This window comes from Medicago sativa, chromosome 4 (genome assembly GCF_051527215.1).
Source record: "Medicago sativa cultivar Bolivia chromosome 4, Bolivia_mono, whole genome shotgun sequence".
NCBI lineage: Eukaryota > Viridiplantae > Streptophyta > Magnoliopsida > Fabales > Fabaceae > Medicago > Medicago sativa.
Genome location: NC_140752.1, coordinates 70786651 through 70806105, shown reverse-complemented (window position 1 = coordinate 70806105; position 19455 = coordinate 70786651). Strand labels below are relative to the sequence as shown.

General features: G+C 34.2%; 3 protein-coding genes and 1 pseudogene across 4 annotated transcripts; 2 read left to right on the top strand and 2 right to left on the bottom strand.

Annotated features, from left to right (window-relative positions):
• Window positions 1-405: 405 nt before the first annotated feature.
• On the top strand, window positions 406-2370 carry LOC146931419 (uncharacterized). The gene has a single exon (XM_085702910.1). It carries the CDS (start codon window positions 752-754, stop codon window positions 2096-2098), a length of 1347 nt encoding a protein of 448 aa, XP_085559036.1. The 5' UTR covers window positions 406-751; the 3' UTR covers window positions 2099-2370.
• An 836-nt stretch (window positions 2371-3206) lies between these two features.
• LOC146931418 (L-ascorbate oxidase-like) lies at window positions 3207-5789 on the bottom strand (annotated as a pseudogene). Its single transcript, XR_015006697.1, has 5 exons — window positions 5649-5789; window positions 5153-5359; window positions 4822-5029; window positions 4505-4542; window positions 3207-4259 (listed from the first exon to the last, which is right to left on the bottom strand). The product of XR_015006697.1 is annotated as an L-ascorbate oxidase-like (transcript).
• A 5845-nt stretch (window positions 5790-11634) lies between these two features.
• On the top strand, window positions 11635-15584 carry LOC146931417 (NADH dehydrogenase ubiquinone complex I, assembly factor-like protein (DUF185)). Its single transcript, XM_085702908.1, has 10 exons — window positions 11635-11876; window positions 11960-12021; window positions 12124-12267; window positions 12362-12472; window positions 12612-12816; window positions 12987-13045; window positions 14018-14070; window positions 14149-14371; window positions 14868-14976; window positions 15079-15584. The coding sequence occupies exons 1-10, from the start codon at window positions 11756-11758 to the stop codon at window positions 15339-15341; spliced, it is 1350 nt and encodes a 449-aa protein (XP_085559034.1). The 5' UTR covers window positions 11635-11755; the 3' UTR covers window positions 15342-15584.
• A 14-nt stretch (window positions 15585-15598) lies between these two features.
• On the bottom strand, window positions 15599-16389 carry LOC146931416 (thioredoxin-like protein YLS8). Its single transcript, XM_085702909.1, has 2 exons — window positions 16238-16389; window positions 15599-16114 (listed from the first exon to the last, which is right to left on the bottom strand). Exons 1-2 carry the CDS (start codon window positions 16355-16357, stop codon window positions 15905-15907), a joined length of 330 nt encoding a protein of 109 aa, XP_085559035.1. The 5' UTR covers window positions 16358-16389; the 3' UTR covers window positions 15599-15904.
• Window positions 16390-19455: the final 3066 nt, after the last annotated feature.

The window sequence follows — 19455 nt, the reverse complement described above, 5'->3', positions numbered from 1 at the left end:
AATATTAGAGAATGATTTCTAAGTGAGACATAAAATGTTGTCAAATTAGAGCAATATATTGTTGAAATTGTTAAGGAAGACTCGTTAAGTTAAATTTGTTTATAGTATTTGTAGGTTTTAGATAACTCCTTTTTCCTTTTTGTACATAAGCATTTTTGAATTATTGTATTAAGATTTATTTGGTTGTTATTTTTTACTTTGCATTGTCGCTAGTAATGTATGTTTATGTCCTCTTCTATCTTGTTTTTAAAGTGATATTGGTTGCTATGCTTTGCTCTTTATAAAAATCTAGACACATTTGTTAATAAATTAAATTAGATATTTGCATTCATATATGAGTAAAAATATAGCCAATGTATAAATTAAAAAAAAATAGGTTTTCATATTAATATATGAATAAAAGTATAAACACATGTATAGTTTTAAGAAAAAAATTTGTTACCCTTATTGACACATGGAGAAAAAAATAGTATTAATATATGAATACAAAATATAGGGCATTTAAGAGCTTAATTATTTCCTTTGTAAAAAAAAAAACAAAAAATAAGAGCTTAATATCTTTCGCACGCTTACATCCCCAAAGATTCGAAAACGTTTAAATCTATAACAACCGCGTAACAAACTCACACGCTTACAATACTCTCTTTCATTTCCCGCGCGCGTATATAAATACTTCACCCTGCATTTCCATTCATTTCACACTCGAATTCACTCTCTTGAGACTTAAAATCTTTGAATCTTCTTCACCGCCATGGAAAACTCTTCAACCTTTTCCTCTCTGCGATTCTCAATGCTCTTCTGCGCAATCTTCTTCACCGCCATGCTTTCCGGTGACAACGTCACCGCCACTGAAGGAATCGAAGCTTCATTCCCACCGCCACCTCCACACGATCTTCAAGAACATTCTTTCTTCTCTCACACTGCATTACTTCCACCGATCTTGTCTCATCTCGGTTTTCACGAGCTTGCAACCGCCGCTCCGTCGCTCTCCGACTCTGCAACCACCACTTCCCCTGCTTGGACCGGTCCTTTCACCATTTTCGCTCCCTCTGATGCATCACTTCGCACTTGCTTTTCTTGCTCTGTTCCCAATCTCCTCCGTGAACACATCGTTCCAGGTATATTCACCATCGAATATCTCCGGCGTCTTGCTTTTGGCACCAAGATCGAGACTCTCAGTCCCGGCCGTTGCGTAACCGTCACTTCCGAGTCGATTCATCCGAACAACACTTCCGGCGGTGCTCCAAAAGTCTTCATCGGAGGCATTGAGATTACTCAACCAGATCTATTCAACAACGGAATGGTTGTTGTTCACGGCCTTCAAGGTTTCGCCTCTACGCTTTCTCCGTTTTCTTGCGACGTTGAGAGAATGACTTCACTTTCCTTTCCGTTTCATCCTGATCACCGTTCCAGTGCTCACGTTCACACTCCCGGCGCCACCGTGCTTCCTGCTATTATGCGCCTCATGCTACGAGACGCAATGCTCAGGCTCCGTAATAACGGTTTCAGCATCCTCTCCCTTGCGATGAAGGTAAAATACGCAGAGCTCATAACTCTCAACAACATGACTATTTTCGCCGTTGATGATCTTTCTATATTCTCCGGTTCTCAATCGTATATCAGCAATGTGCGATTCCATATCATACCGAATCGTTACTTGTCAATCGCTGATCTTGAGAAGCTTCCAGTTGGAACTGCTCTGCCTACCTTGGAGCGAGGTCAGCCGCTTCTGATCACTACTTCCGGCGGAGGAGTGACATCAGTGCCGATGAGGATTAACTATGTGAGGGTGAAGGTTGCTGACGTCATCCGTAATGTGAAGATAGTTGTGCACAGTGTGTATTTGCCTTTTCCGCATATCAATCCTATTGCGGCTGCTTATGATACTATCTTAGGAGGTGAAGGAGCATCGGAAGGAGCAGGTGTAGGAGCCAGAGCTGCTACTGTATCAGATTCTGCTGGTCAGGCGACGGAAGAAACCTGCTCTGCTCTTGATGGACGTGGTGGCTGTGCTGCTGATGTCACTGCTGCAACAGGTGTGTCTCCCATGCCTCAGGTCAGGCCAACGGTTGAGATTGAAGATCACCATGGCCTGTGAGTGCGATGCTTCGATGATGATGATGAAGATTGCGATTTACTTCTTTCTCTGCTGAAGTAAAACTATATGAAATTTGTAGTTAATAAGTTTACACTGTTGTTCATCTAATGTAGCTAATTCACACCGTTGCTTAGTTCTTTTTAGTTTGTGCTGCACTTCTTTGTCTCATGAAGTGAAACTCTGAATTTGTAATTAATTCACACTATTATCCATATATACTCTATGTTGCTTAAATAGTTCGTTAATAAAACAATTTGTGGATTTAGTCTTTACAGATTTTCTTGAGATTATCTTGTGTATCAATTCATGGTTTCTGCTCAGCGAGTCTTTTGGTGTCAACTAATGAGTTTTCCTTCAAGAATTTGTTTATTTTGATATCATTGCGCGTTCTTGTTGGCTTCCAAGTTGCTAGAGTGATATTTAAAGTCCAGAGATAATTTTTGGGTTAAATGATTTAGTAACTAGTAGTCAAATTGAACAATCCATTTGAAATTTATTTACAAATGTGAAATAAGTGTGCAGTGGATCCTTCTAAATATTTGTTTGATTATGCAAAGGTTAATGATCAGTACATTTTGAAAAGTATTTAATGGGAAGGGAAGGGGGAATCCTTCTAACTAGATCTACCAAACTGTTATTTCTTAGGCTGGCTATATACTCTAATAATGAGCTACAATTTTTCTCTGAAGTTACTTAAATAGGATTGCTTGACCAGTGTTAACACTTTTTAGGCAAATAATAAATGGATTTATGTTGATCTAAAAAACTTTCCTAGATTACAACGTAATCCAACATTCCAACTGTATGGTATGGTGGGCTAGCTGGTGCATAGTATCATATTTGACCAAGAAAATACAATAAATAAATGATAGGTATTGAAAATGACAGAAGATAGCTTGCATAGAAGTAGCTACTTGGTCAAAGATATACGTAAGGGATTGACTTTGTAAAGTTGGTATGTAACTCATGTGAAAGTTGGCAGTGAGTAGTGACAATGAGTGGAGGAGACTAGAGAAGTAGCAGTCTACTGCAATTATGCAATTTTGAGTTGCTCTAACCATTTTTTACAGAAAAGAGTCTGAGGAATCATTACAATTACACTTTACAATTTACACAATGAGGCCAGCACAATTTGTATAATACTAAAATTTTAAAAATACTACAATATATCATGATGATTCTTTTGGAGTAAGAAAAGAATTGGTTTAAACTGAGCTTAAAGCTAATTTGTATGTTCTAAAGTAACAAAGGAAAAATTGAAATTGCTTGTTTAATTATGGCCTAAGAAACCTTTGCTTTTGCAACAACCCATGATGGATGAAGGTAGCTTCTCAACCCTTTCAATTCCTTCTTCAAAAACCACTCCCATTCCCATATAGAAATGAGACTCTATATGACAATGGAAAACCCACACACCAGGATTCCGATCGAAACCTCAAAGCAGTCCAACCAAATGAGTGCATTGGCACAGTATTCTTCATAATGGGGTTTACCAAGTTATAATTTTTTGGGTCTTTGTTCACATCAAACTTACCCTTTCCATATCCAAGTACCCAAAAATCATGTCCATGAAGATGCCATGGATGTGTCTCACTATTATTTTTATTCATAGTGTTTGCATTTTGTAGTATAATATCCACAGTTTTATTGAACTTCAGTCTATAAATTCCATTGCTAGAAGTAGCATTTGTGTTGTTAGCCACACTGAAAATATCATAATTATTAAAATCATAGCCATCAGGTGGAGGTGTTTGGTTGTATTCACCAGTTATATTCTCTTTAAGTGCAACAAGATAAGGGGTGTGAGGTAGGAAAAATGATACGTTGTTAACAGACCAATGACGAACACCGTCTATAGTGTTTTCTGTGTTGAGCAAAACTATGACTCTATCTGAGGTTGTTGGAGGTTTGATTGTGTAATTTTGGTGAGCTTTGATTGCAAGGCTTTGAGTATGTCTTGACTCAACATTGTCCCAAGCTGGTGGAGGTGATGGAGATGTTGGTGGCGACCTCATTGGATGGTTTGGGTAGTAGTTGAAAATGCCTAAACCAGGTGGGGTTGTTCTGTTTCTGCTGACAACATTTGAGGTGATCCAGTAGTTTCTTGATGGGTCTTGATCAGTTTTGACTAGAACTGAGTATGTTTCACCTGTATATGGCCCTGCGTTATTACAAACATGTCAAAACTAGTTCTGGATGTAAAATGTGAGAAAAATTAAACAAGGTTAAATTGTGGTAATAGTCGGGTCACAATCTTTTGATATTGCTAAGAATCGTATGTGCTGATGTGGCCTTAATGGTAGTCGTAGTCATTCTGTGATAGTAGATCAATGTGGTCAAAACTAGACCGGTGATCAAACGAGTGAGACTTTTGGGTCATGGTTCAATTGGTTTAATCGGTTTAGCCATGACCCTTAACCCTAAATTGTGGTTCAACAATATGACTAAGAAATAAATAAATAGACATTAAAAATGTATATTTTTTTTATAAAGAAGCCAGACTGGTTGAACCAATTGTGGTTGAACCGCAGTTCAACCTGGTTCTATCGGTTCTATAGGGCTGTGAGTGTGAACTGTCTGCGGCTGAACCATGTGTTACACCGGCTGGTTTCCAGTGAAACCAGTCGGTCTGATTTTTACAACATTGTCGTGCATACATCAAAAACCATGGTGTCTCAACTGAGATTATTGTCGCAGACCTTGTTTAAAAACTTGAATGATACTTAGAATAATTGAGTGAATGAATGATTACCTCTATTTGGAAACTGAGTGCTGATAAAGCAAGCTTGCAACTCTAATTCTGTATGTTTTTCCTGAGACGACTGTTTGTGAAAAGGGAGAGCATTCAGGATTTGATGAGTTACAAACACCAGCAGGTACGCTTGGTGATAACGAACAGCTGTATCTTCCTTTTCCATGAATCAGAAGTGTCTGAGGGAAACCAAATATACAAAGAAACAATAACACCAGCAATTAGAAAATTGAAGAAAGAAAATTGAGATATAAGATTTTGAATTTGTATTTTTCTTATTAGTATATCCATCTAATTATTACCTCTGGTTCCCCCACCCATTGAAAAGGGATTGCAGACAATCCAGCAGATTGTTCATAAGTACTCTTATGGTACCAATCATTCAAAATAATGCTTCTATCAAAGTCATAAGAAAAAGGTTCAGGGTCATTAGGTGCCACACGAATCATTCCATATACCCCTCCTTCCCTTTGCATTCCATAGTGAGCATGATAAAGATATGTACCAGGCTGTAACATTAAATAGGTAACCAAATTAGATATTAACAATTTTGACGCTATGATTGATGATATAAATATAGTTTGTTAGTGTTGAAATGAAGAGCAACATATCAATGAATATTGAATAGATCATGTTTGATCAACGGTGAGTTTGGCAAAATCATGGTGTGCCACTAAGATTTTGACGAAAACTACACTTAAAGCTTCAATAAAATCATGGTGCTACCATAATTTCGTCAAGCTCACGGTGAGTCTAAACATGCACGAATTCATTCATCTTTTCATTTTGACAACTTACCCTATCAACAACAAATCGATAAACAAAGGTGTCTCCAGGTAGTATAGGACATTGAGACACCCCTTCTGTTCCATAAAACCAAGGAGTTCCAATCTGTCTTGCACAAACCACATCAGTCATTATATATTAATCATTAAGCACCAAAATTGATTTGTCCCACTTTGTAGTTTAAAACAAATATCCGGTATATTATGATGTGTATATATGTATTTTCTAGCTCTGATTGACGCTTTGACTGTCTGAAATTATTTGCGCTGACTGACTATCCTATCGAGAGTTTGTTTTCACTTTAGAAACTTCCTTGCATTTACTTCTAAAATCTATTAGGGAGAAGTATGTTCATAGAGTTGTATATCCTTTTCTTTATGCATTTGTCAAGGACTCCGTAAAGTCTTTCTTAAGCATATATTGATGTATTATGCATACATGTATTTCTTGAATGTGACCATATCATTGATGTGTTCCCTTGTTGAGCTTGCACCTACATGCCACTGATAGTCCCGTGAAATTATTGATATGGAATATGACTTTTAGGTCATATGTTACTATGTAATTAATTACTGATAATGTAGTAATAACTACAAAGGCAAGTGAAAAAAATGAAGTTTCATCTTTTGTTATATGAAATGGGTCATTCTTGTGTCTTGTCGCACTTGTATCATGTTATGAAAAAGTGGAAACACCAGTTTAGTTAATCAATTAACGAATATAAGAACATGTGATTAATGTCTGCACTATTATTTACAATCACAGAGGAGCATGTGTGTGGTAGAAGTAGATTTGTTTTGAATGTTTCAACTGGGCATGTCAATGCTTATAAAAAAACATTAGGCGCGTAGGCGAAAATGGTAGGGGATAGCAGTGGATTTGTCAGTTAGGGTACTGGAAATGGAATGCAGATTTGCTGCTTCAGGGTTCATGAGCATACATGCTGTCCAAAATAGTGAACATGGTAGCAGTAGTTAGTTAGTAAACATATAGATTGATTAAACCTGAAATCTGGTGTCTGGACCTACCAAAATAGCATGCATACAAACCCAGTTAGTATTTAGAAGATTAATAGGATAAATATGTTTTCCATCTGCAGGGCTTACAATAATGTTGTAGATAGTTTGAGCTGAAGATGATTGACTCACCTGATAAAATAATGATAATAATATAAGAGACCAGTAAAAGTAATGAAACGAAAGAAACAATAGAAATAACCATTTCACATTTTAATTGAAAAAAATACAAGAATGTTTTGATTAATCCTTGTTCCACTCAAGTAGAAGAAAATGAAAATGGAAGATAATCTATACTGAGAAATGTCACTTCATCTCAATATCTCAAGAACCATAAAGAAAACGTTCTTCACTTAGCCTCACTACCGGAACATCGTGTCCTTGTGTATGTGGGATAAGTTACAGAATACCCAAGGAGGTTGTAAAATTCATACATAGCATCCATGTTATCGTTAAATCCAGCGGTGTTTTTTATTTGCTCGAGTTGGAGTCGAGCCATTTTTCTCTCATGTTGAATTTTCACTTTTTCCCAATCATCAGACAAAGTTATCTCCACTTGTTGATCATTATGGAGTTTCATGATTATGAACTCTTTCTTCTTCTTCTTGTCTTGACTTTATTTTCTTCTTTGCAACTAAAACACTTTTTCTCTTCTTCCCACACACTTTCCTTTGAGGGAAAATGGTTTGGTTTTACCTTGAATGTACCTTGAAACTCTTTTCCTGGTAGCAATTCTATTTGAGTTTTTGGTAGTTGACGTGATTATATTGCCATTGATATCATAGTTTTTATATACTTGTGGTTAGTTAATGTTAAATAGGTGGCGTTTTTATATCTTGGAAATCTAAAAACCGGTTCTTGATCTTTCTTTACCTATAAGTTTCTTGATCTTTTCTTTGACTACATATCGACTATAAGTATGAGATATTAACTGATAACACTGTCTGTTTATTATACAGTTATATCACATCAGTCATGCCGTTAGCCTATAGTTAGTTATCAGTTGTGTTATTTGAATGTGCATTAAGAGTGTCATACTTTCTGTTCGTTTTGCCTATACTACATACTAGCAGTAAACATATATGGTTGATAATGATAGTAAAAAGTAATGCTTATTGCTTGAAGAATACCATGGTCAATGGTTTTCTCGTAGCTGAAGTAATGACTCCCAAAATCATGATCAATGGTTTCTGTGCCAACCAACAATTTCATATTCTCATGACTATAAAACACAGACACCGGACACAGTTTCAATAAGAAGATTCAGTGCTATGAATCAAGGAGTCGATCAGTTAAAAGTAAGCTCCATTTTGCATGTCCACTTTTTGGCTTGGAAAATAATCTTCAAACTAGTTAAAGGCGAGCTCAATAGAACCAACATAGTTTTCCTTGCTGCTGCCATTATCTCCTAATAAGACCCTTTTGTGTAATTCCTCAAATACAAACATAGGAAAATGGTTTTTATGCAGTAGCAAATCATTTTTCTGTCTAACAAAATCTGTCTCTTTGTTTGCCTTTTAAGACTTTCCCTTGGCTGCAATCCCTCCTTAATTCCAATGGATGTATAAATGATTTTATTCATGTAATGTAAATATAATTTGTACTTTCCCATGTCTTGAAATTTATCAATAGCCTCATTTGATTGAAGATAGAAGGATAATCTTTAAGCTACTTTTTTAAAAACTTCTCTAGATTTTTTTTTTTGTTTGTCTATTGTCATCAATGCAAATGATGAGTTTAATGAATGAAAGATTTTGTTTATTGTACTGGTTCCTCGACCCAATTATTGTACCAGAAGTTTCATGTCTTACTAGCTCTGAATGGGAAGCTATCTATGATGTTGATTCAAAGGACTATCTACACATGAAACAAACATTTGAGGAAATTGTTTTCTTATACATTGTTATTATCGAAACCAAAAATAGAGTCCGTTGTTCCTCAAATCACTTTGGTTCAATACTATTTTGCAGATAATATATTTTGCTTCTGTTAGAAAATATGCACTCGTTAGAATGCTAGGAAATGTGTTTCAAACATAATGCTCTAAGTATACAATATTAGGCGGCTTATCGTGAAATTCATGATAAAAGTATCTAGGAATTCAAATATCGCGCTGCCTAAGAATATAAAGAAAACACCAAGAATACACACCAGAATAAGTAAAGATAGAAACACCAAAAATAACAACTGGACACTAAAATAGATCAAATTTTAACTTGAAACAAAGTATCTACTTTCATGAGCTTATGACTTCTGATAATTGAACAGAATTAAATCTTATTGAGGCCTCTTTGAGAAGGAACAGCGATGCTATTGGTTAAATTACCATGCTCAGTTGGTCTTTTACTGACAGTACTAGATTACCAACGGTAGCTTGTAACTTTGCTGCTCTTGTTTTGATTTGGATTGCATAGAAATACACAAGTTTGGTCACAGGGATTTGGATTTGAGTTTTTCTCATATAAAACAAGTTCAATGAAGATAGGAAAAATACATTAAAGATATTAACCATCAGTTTTTCAGTACTAACAAGTGCTTCAATATAATAATTACACTTTTTTTCAACAAAAAGCAAATAATGAATCAAAACTACAGATTTATTTATACTCATAACAAGGATGTTTGAAACGATTGATCAAGTTCATCCATAAGTGACAAGAAACTAAACAAATATAGAGACAATGCTTACATTTAAGTTCCTCCATATTAGAATCCCAAATACTAATCATTATTCTAAATCTAAAAGAAGCAAGCAATTAATTCTACAAAGTAAGCCATCTTCACCAGAAAATAAGATTACTTGTTGAACAAACATCGTCTCCATTCAATGATGTTGTAGATAGTTTGAGTTGAAGATAATTGACCCACCTGGTAATAATAATAATATAATTTCATAGATCATTAAAACTAATGAAACAAAATAAAAGAAATAATTTCACTTTAAATGTTGGTAGAAAAAAAAATACAAAGATCTTTGGACAAAAACTTACATTTGTTTTTTGATTATTCCTTGTTCCTTTCATGTTGAAGCAACTGAAAATGAAAGATAATCTATATTGAGAAATGTCACTTCATTTCAATATCTCAAGAACCATCAAGAAAACGTTCTTCATTTTCTTTAGCCTCAATACCAAAACATTGTATCCTTGTGTATGTGGGATAAGTCATGGAACACCCAACAAGCTTCTCGAATTCATGCATAGCATTCATGTCGTCGTTAAAGCCAGCGGTGTTCTGAATTTGCTCAAGTTGGAGTCGAGAGATTTGTCTCTCATGCTTTATTTTCAGCGGTATTCTCATTTCTTTCCAGTGAGACAAAGTCATCTTCACTTCTTGATCGTCAATAAAATTACGTTCTAATTTTTTGTAACAAGTTTGCTCATGATCATGAACTCTTTCTTCTTCTTTGGACTTTATTTTCGTTGCAACCACACTAATGGAGATGAGTTTTCTCTTCTTGATGCATTTTCCTTTGAGGAAAAATGGTTTTGTCTTGAATGTGCCTTGAAACTCTTTTCCTCCTAGCAATTCTAATTTAGAGTTTTTGGTAGTTGACATTGATTGTATTGCCATGGATATGATCATAGCTTTTATATACATATACTGATACACACATTGTTAGTTATTGAGTTGCATTAATGTTAAACAGGTGTTTTTTTTCTTTTCCTTTCTAATATCTTGATTAGGATATAACATATAATGTTTTATTTCTCATTGTTCGAAATTTAAAAAAATCGGTTCTTGATTTTTTCTTTTTCAATAAGTTTCTTAATTTTTTTAATATGCGTATAAGTATGAGATATTAACTTAACAGCCTGTTAGTTATACAGTTATATCAGTTATGCTGTTAACCTATAGTTTGTTAGTTATCCCTTTTGGCTCGTTAGTTAGATATCATCATTCTTCTATACGTTTTCAATCATTAAGGATCAATGTGACTATAGGATGTTATTAGTGAGAATAGGTGTATATTTAGTTTCATTTTGGAGGAGACAAAATTGATATTTGAACTCTACAATTGATTTTGTCTTGCTCACAAATAAAATGATTTTGCATTCATAATTGATTCTAACTTGAAGTTTTTTTTTTTTTTTGACAAGTTTCTAACTTGAAGTTGGAAACAATAACTTTTAATTCCAAAATTAATTTTAATATTTACATTTATTGTTCGTCTGAATTGTACATGAATATATTCAAACATAAGTCAAATCACTTTATATTTTTTTGTTAGAATCTAATCACTCAAAATAAATTTATATAGTCAAATTCAAAATAACATTATGTTATTATTTTCAAAAAAATAATATCAATTGATTTTATAAGTACTAACAAAAAAAAGTGACATTAGTGCATGTCTATATGAATTTTTGTATTTCGTTTTGTGTATATATATTATTGTAAAACATTTACTTTATAAATTTTAGATATGTGACGTCTTCTCAAGCAGTCTCGTAATGTTTTATAAAGTTAGAAACCAAAATTGCTAGTTTTTCTTATGGCCAAATTGGCAAGTTTTTAAAAATTAAAGAAGCAAAATTACATTTAAGCCTATATATTATTGTCTATTTCTACATTTTCCATTTACTTTTTTTCAATTTTTTTTTTGGATTTAGTAATTTGTTCATATTACGGGTGCGTTTGTTTTGGATTTTTTCCAAAAAAAAAAATCTATTTTTTCCTTTAAAAAAATCACTTTTTTCATTTTTAAGTGTTTGTTTTGGATTTTTAGAAAAATCATTTTATCAAAAAAATCTATTTTGATCATAAAATGAAAAGCTATTAGGATTAGCTTTTTTCAAAATCCATTTTTTTCAACAAGAAGGAGGTAACACATGTACAAGTTAAAACTCATTTTTTAGAAAAAATGGATTTTTATGGGTAGTAGACAAACAAAAATAACTTCAGATTTTTTTTAAATCTTTAAAAAAAAATCTCTAGATTCTTTTAACATAAAATCTATTTTTTTTAAAGCTGAAACAAAGGCACCCTACATTGCAATATTCATCCCATGATATTTGCAGAGTGAGAAGAACTTAGGTAGAGGTGTTTACAAATTACTACTGAAAGAAGAAAGAAGAAAGAAAGAGTAGAGATTGCAGCAAAATGCTGAGAAGAGTAATTCAACAATCTCTTCGCACATTTCATCGTCCCATCACAGCAGCAACATGCCATTACTCTTCTTCTACAATCTCCATCGACCGCTCTTCCCTTCACAACCCACCTGGTAATTCTAACACTCTAGTCTTTTCATTCTCTCATTTCTTTTCTTCTTCTTCTTCAATCTCTCATTTTTCTTCCTTTTCGCAGAACATTCTCACCAACCCACTTCCGATTCTGAACTCGTCAAACACCTCAAAGGGATTATCAAGGTACCCATCACTTCAATTCTCTTCTCTTTTATTTCCAACATCATCAAAATTCGATTTTTTATGCTTTTCGTTTATTGGGTCATTCATTTATTTATTTCTCAGTTTCGTGGAGGTCCTATTTCATTAGGTGAGTATATGTCTCAAGTTTTGACTAATCCTAAAGCTGGATATTACATCAATCGAGATGTTTTTGGAGCTCAAGGTGATTTTATCACTTCTCCTGAAGTCACCCAGATGTTTGGTGAGGTTAGCCATAATTATTCCTGAACTGTGTTTGCAATTCTTCATTAAAATTTTCAATGACTGAGGGATTCTAATTTGGTATTTTGTGTAAACTTAGATGGTTGGTGTATGGGTGATGTGTTTGTGGGAGCAAATGGGCCGACCCGAAAGAGTAAATTTAGTTGAGCTCGGTCCAGGACGAGGAACGCTTATGGCTGATCTTCTTCGGGTATGAAATTGAAACCACGTTATCGATATGATGCGGTTTCTCAAATTTCAATTTCGATGTTTTGATCTTGTGTTTAGATTGTCAATTAAGAAGGTGGCATTATTATTATGGTTGAACAAAGTATTTTAATTTGTTATAGGGTGCTTCGAAATTTAAGAACTTCACCGAGTCCTTACATGTACACTTGGTGGAGTGTAGTCCTGCACTAAAAACTCTTCAGCACAAGAATTTGAAATGTGTTGATGAAGAGAATGAAGATGAAGATACTGATAAAAGGACTGTAAGCTCTTTGGTTGGCACTCCTGTGTCATGGCATGCTACACTGGAGCAGGTTCCTTCAGGATGTATGTATTCTTTTTCGAATGAAAATAGGCTTTTGAAATAAAATACAAAGTTTGACTTCTTATATGAAAATATATGTTTCTATTCTGTCATGAACTAACATAATAATATATCTTATTGTAAGATATTTGAATAATTTCGTGACCAAGTTTTTCCTTTTCTTGTGTTCCAGCGCCAACAATTATCATTGCACACGAGTTCTTTGATGCTCTTCCAGTCCATCAATTTCAGGTAAACATTAAAATTTAAAGCCAAGGGTATACATTAAATGCCAAAATTAAACTTTGAAATTTGAAATTCTGCATTTTTTTTTTGTTTTCACTTTCTTCCATGGTGCCTTAATTGTTTTCTTTTAGCATGCTCTCATCCTCTCTTGTTCATTTCCATTTTTTCTGGTAACCGATATATAGCTTTACCTTCTGTTTTCAATTGTGTCCGTCCACCTAGGAAGTTCTGCTAGACCAGTGCATTACAATATTGGTCTATCTTAACTATGTCACTTTTACGATTATATCGCTAAGGGGATGAATGAAATCTATGTTCAATGCTTCTTGCCCATATTGTTGCATCTCATATTTACGTGATTCCGATTTCCAATAACTTCCTGCTTTAAAGAGCTTGGGCATGACAAAAAATCTGTGTTCCTTGATATCCTGTTAGGATATAGAGTAGCGGTTAAGAGTTGGTAGAAGTTAGATACTAAGTTGATAAGTATGTTAGGTGATTGTTAAGAGCTATTATTTTGGTTATTCTTAGAAAGTCTTTAAATAGCCCTCAATTGATAGAGGGAAATATAGCTTTGAATAATTAAATTTAGTGACTTGAGAATGCTCTAGTTTGAAAGGAGAGTGCTCCTTTGGGGTAGCCTTGAGTCCAAGGTTATCATCTTCATTGTATACCTTTTGTATATCTTCTCGTTAAATTCTATTATCTCATTCAATTGATAGGAACAGAAAGATATTCAAAGAAATCTTGTTTATTCAATACTGCCTAGTTTTGGGAATTTCTTTCCATATATGATATATCTAAAGAGAGGTTCCTAACATATCATTAGAGTAAATGCCATGTCATACACATACCTTTCCTAATTGTGGAAAAAGAAAATGAAACGTCAATTTTCTGTGTATTCCAACCTTTTTTATACTGTTATTACTTATTGGCATCACAGGTCTATGAAATATGATTTATATTTTTGGTCTGCAGAAAGGATCCCGTGGCTGGTGTGAGAAAATGGTTGATGTGGCAGAAGATTCATCGTAAGTATTGTAATGTAATCTACTCGAGATTGTATTTCTGCTGGGTTTATTGCACTGATACTTACATATATCTGATAGATTACATTTTGTTCTATCTCCACATCCTACACCTGCAACTTTGTATCTATTGAAGAGAGCCAAGTGGGCTGGAGTTGAGGAGATTGCAAAGCTCAATCAAATAGAAATTTGCCCCAAAGCTATGGATTTGACTCAGACCATTGTAGAAAGGATAAGTTCTGATGGTGGTGGAGCTCTAATCATTGACTATGGCTCAGATGGAGTAGTCTCAGATAGTCTCCAGGTCTACCATATTTCCCTTCTTATCGTTAAATCATATAACTTTCTAGTTTCTAGTTTTTACCGTGCTCTGTCTCCTAAATTGAGTATTTTCTATCTCGTCTTATATTGTACTACCACAGGAATATGAATACACACACGACACATTAAGTTTCTGATTAAAATTGATGATTGTATTAGTAACTTGTAATCTTGGTTATACCTTATCATTGAGATGAATGAATGTGCATTGGAATATGTGAGAGTTGGGAATATAATCAGAAGTGAAGCATCCTTGTTGGTGAATTGGTAAGGAATGCTGCCACTAGGCAACATTTGTCATTCCAAATATAACATTGCAATTTGTTTTCATTTGATCTTGTTACGTTTTTTGTTTTGTTACAGTACTAAGTAAAGTCCAATTTCTGAGTATATCCTCTAAGTTGATGTGGTGGCTGATATATTATATTAAAATTATCCTTATTCTGTATGCTGTCTTTAACAGTTTTTGAATTATGCAGGCAATACGGAAACACAAGTTTGTCAATCTTCTAGATGACCCCGGATCTGCAGATCTTAGTGCATACGTTGATTTTGCTTCTATTAGACATTCTGCAGAGGAAGCTTCAGGTGCTTTTTCACATGTTGATATGCCACAGTTTTATGATTAGAATTAAAACATCAGAAGTATACATGCCTGCTCAATAACTAAATATTTGTTTCCATATGTAGGAGAAGTGTCTGTCCACGGGCCAATGACTCAATCTCAGTTTCTCGGTGCACTCGGAATAAACTTTCGTGTTGAATCCCTCCTTCAAAACTGCACAGAAGAGCAGGCTGAATCTCTGAGGACAGGATACTGGCGTCTTGTAGGCGATGGTGAAGCCCCATTTTGGGAAGGAGCTGATGATAGCGCTCCAATTGGTATGGGTACTCGCTATAAGGCAATGGCTATAGTTAACAAGAACCAAGGTGTTCCAGTTCCCTTTCAGTAATAGCTTAATCAAATTAAAATGATCACGCGTTATATTACATACCAGAGTTGATTTTGGGTGCATGTTATATTATAGGACACTTTTCTCTTTTTATTTAATTATTTTTTGAAATCTTTGTTCAATAGCTTCTTGGTATGCTCTGTATTGTAAGAGATGCATGCAAGAGAAAACGTTAATAATTTTAATATTGCATTGTATTACTGGATTTAAGGAAGTAATAAACATACGTCCCTTTGCCCTACAGTACAATAATTCAATTTTAAAGCACAAAACTTGTGACGTGATATAATGAAAAAGAATTGGGTACATTCTTACTATCACAAGAAAGGATACAATAGAAGAATACGCAATCTAGATATGTTGCACTGACACTTAACATTAAAGGCGTGTTCAGTGTTCGACATGTTAGTATTAGTGCCGTATCTGGTTGTCTATGTCCGTGTGGCTCATAGATACACACAAAGTTAGTAGCGGTATTTGGTAGAGTAATCTTTGGGAGAGATGACGAGACCGCGTCCTTTCCTTGCACCACGGAAGACAGTTTCAACGATATCAATGAACTCTTATTTGTCTCTGAGAGCCCAATTAATCTTATTGTTGTTACCTGTTCCAAGGTCAATCATAATGTGTTTGTTCCTAAAGAAAAACATAACCGTGCAGGGATCATACAACTCATACACGGTGTTGAAATCAGGCACCTCAGTGATGTCCACCAAGTATATGACCGCAAAATTTTTGATGGTCTCAGCAACTGATGCCAGCACTTCATCCATCTGAAGAGTTACAAGTTAACATGGGATTGAATGATAGAAAGTAAAGATTAATTACTCCCTCCGAAATAAAATATAAGTAAAAAATATAGTTGAAAAGTTGATATATGTGGACTAAGTAGGTACCTGCATGCAAGTGTCATCCCAATCATGGCCGAAGCGAATAACAACGAGTCGTTCTTCTTCGCAGAGAATGGCTTGATCAACAGCCCATCCAGAGTGCAAGTGTGGAAGCAAGTACGACATCCCTTTTCTCTCTATCCTGTTCTAATAACGAAGCTACAAAAATGCAATGCTCCAAAGGGATATATAGTAATATGAAGAGTGAATCATCAACTTCGTCCCTGAATTTTCACGCGTCGGCCAACTTAGTCCCTGAATTATGCGAAATATCAATTTAATCCCTGAATTTGTTAATTGTCAATCAATTTAGTCATTCTGTTCAAACAGAGGGTTAACGGGGATGACGTGGCCGTTAACCTCTCACATGTCATACGCCACGTAGGCAGGGACTAATTTGGCCGAAAATAACAAACATTTTGAAGGACTAAATTGATTGATTTGCAGAAATTTTTTTGGTTTCTTCCCAAACAGCTCTTTTCTTCCCCAACGTATCTATCTTCCCCAATTGTATAAAATTGGAACCCTAATTAAACAATCTGCAATCTACATTCTAATATCACCTAAATTTCCTCCAATAATAAGTGGTCCAGTTCCAGTTCTTCCCCAATTTAAAAAACTTGAAACCCTAATTTTTTCGTATTGAATTTGAAAGCCAAAATCCACAAAATTTCTTGAAGCAAAACTATTTAAATTGAATCTCAAATGATGGGGGGTGGGAATATGGGAAAAAACTGTTATTAAAGTCGAGCTTCATCTTCAAGCTTCAAGTTTAATGGTGATGAAAAGAGGTTGAAGATGATTTAGAAATGTAACCTTCAAATACATCCCTACGTAATATTAAAAACCATCAAATAAGTCCCTGAATTTTTTAATCATATATCAAATAGATCCTTGAAATTACAGAACACACAAAATCACCAACGTATTGCAGCCTCCGATTCTCATTTCGCACTAAATCACCACCATGATGCAGTATTAGTGTGATATGGTCTTCCATCCTACAGATTTCGGCAAGCTTAGTTTTAATCACAAACAAAACAACAACAAAACACAAACCCTAAAATACAAACCCTATTCAGAAACTGTTTTATTCAACCTGTAATTTCCTTCATTACAAAGTTAAATGTTCATCAACTTTAGTAATCAACCAGAAAAAAATCATATTTTCAAATTTTTACAACTTAACCCAAAACCCTAAAAACGAATAATCAAACTACCTGTCTCAAAAACGCAAAACAAACACAAACAAAGAACAATGCAAGCATCAACGATCACAGAAACAAAATAAACAAGATGATCCAAACTTAAAACGAAAAAACCAAAAAATGGACAAAAACAGGGTCAAAACGAACACAGAATCTTGATAAACAACAAGAAAGGCGTTACCTTTAATCACAGTCGAACAGAGGAACTTCAAAAACGTCAGAATCGCCGGAGATGATGATGATTTTGGAGGGGTGAGAATGGAGAAATTTTTAGCGGGAAGGAGAAGGGTCAAGGATGTTTTTGATGGTTCTGACTGAAATGCGAAGAAGGAGGAATATGTAATGTAGGGGCAAAATGGGAAAAGCAGGAAAAAAAATAAACTGAAAAGTGAAAAATGAACTTTTTCCAAATCAATCAAATTAGTCCCTGAACACGTGGCTTCCTTCTTGCCACGCGTACAAGACAACACAGCATGCAGGGCGACATGTCAGCATGCCTAACGGAGCACTTGGACGGAGGGACCTTTTTGATGGACGTCTGACAAATTCAGGGACTAATTTGATATTTCGCATAATTGAGGGACGAAGTTGGCCGACGCGTGAAAATTTAGGGACTAATTTGATGGTTCACTCTAATATGAAGGAAGGTGCCAAAAGAAGTCTCTGGAAACTCCCTGTTCTTTCTCTCCTTCTAATTTCCTTATTCCAAACGTTCACATAACACAACCATCCCCCAAACTTTATTTAAAAATTAATCTAATTAGCCATATGTTTTTTAATTTAAATAATTTCATTAATACAATATTTTGTCTTAAACTTAAATATGATTTTTTTTATAAGAAAAAGTTTAGATGAGTTGGGTTCCGGAGGTTCATCAGGGTCAGAGAAAACATCAAAGCACTCTGACTGCTAAGATAATTATAATAGAATATTCACGAAAGAGATCTTTCAAGTGGACAACATGAATTGAGAAATTTGTTTGATAACAGTCCTTACCAAGTTAATCTTCATTACCAAATATATGATTTTGGTGACTAAGACTTTGTTTTATAAAATCTAGAGTATAACCGATAGAGAATGAACTTATATTCGCTAGCAAATGAGTTTACATCCGCTAAAAAAATAAGATAGCTAATAAACCAACAAATTGAATTTGCAATGTTTGATAAAATTAGTGTTCAAATCGGTAATTAATTAATGTTCAAAAATATTGTTTGTAAGTAATTGCAAAAACCAAAACTAATTCCGATTTAAAAAAGAGAATATCATAAGAAAAATATGACATCTTCAAAAGCAATGAAAGATGTGGGTGGAAAATGGAAATAGACCATGTCATACCAGATTTTAAAAGACCAAAGTTTGAACTACGAAAAATTTGCTGGCCTGAACTAGCCTATAACCTTCCATAGGCCTTTGTTTAGCTTGACCTGACCTTCTTAAAAGCTAGCCGGATTTGATAGCCTATTTATTGACCTATTTAATTTTTTAAAACTTTTTAATAACCATTTTAAAGTTTTTAAAATAAGAGAATATCATAAGGTTCATTTTTAAAATAAGGTCCATTTTAAAGTTTTTCCCAATTTAAAAAAATTGTAGTCCTTTTTATATATAAAAAAAAAACTTTTATCGAATCTTTAATAACAGTCCATAGGAAAAACGTGATTTTTTTTATATTTTTTTTTTTGAAAAAGCAAAGGAATTTATTAGAATAATAAGCAACCATCAGCATAAGCTATCCTGAACAGAAGCAAAAGAATACAAGACAATAGCACAGAGAGTAGATACATCATCCATAATCAATATCAATTCTACTAAAAACGTGAATTCATATCATATTTCAAGACAAACTATCCTTGAACAACATCCATTATATTAAAACTTCATGGATTTGTACAACATGGCACATTTTATATAATCTATATTATATATAAAGAAAACAATCTCTTTCAACTCTTTTGGATTGGTATTTTCTTTTCAAAAATACACTTAATTTTCAATATAAATAACACATGTAAC

Excerpts from the sequence above, each read along its gene's own strand:
- LOC146931416 (XM_085702909.1), bottom strand. The coding sequence starts at position 16,357 with ATGTCGTACTTGCTTCCACACTTGCACTCTGGATGGGCTGTTGATCAA. Across the intron at positions 16,115-16,237 it reads GGGATGACACTTGCATGCAG|ATGGATGAAGTGCTGGCATC; the intron begins GTACCTACTTAG and ends GTAACTCTTCAG.
- LOC146931417 (XM_085702908.1), top strand. The coding sequence starts at position 11,756 with ATGCTGAGAAGAGTAATTCAACAATCTCTTCGCACATTTCATCGTCCC. Across the intron at positions 12,022-12,123 it reads ACCTCAAAGGGATTATCAAG|TTTCGTGGAGGTCCTATTTC; the intron begins GTACCCATCACT and ends TTTATTTCTCAG. Across the intron at positions 12,473-12,611 it reads TTATGGCTGATCTTCTTCGG|GGTGCTTCGAAATTTAAGAA; the intron begins GTATGAAATTGA and ends AATTTGTTATAG.
- LOC146931419 (XM_085702910.1), top strand. The coding sequence starts at position 752 with ATGGAAAACTCTTCAACCTTTTCCTCTCTGCGATTCTCAATGCTCTTC.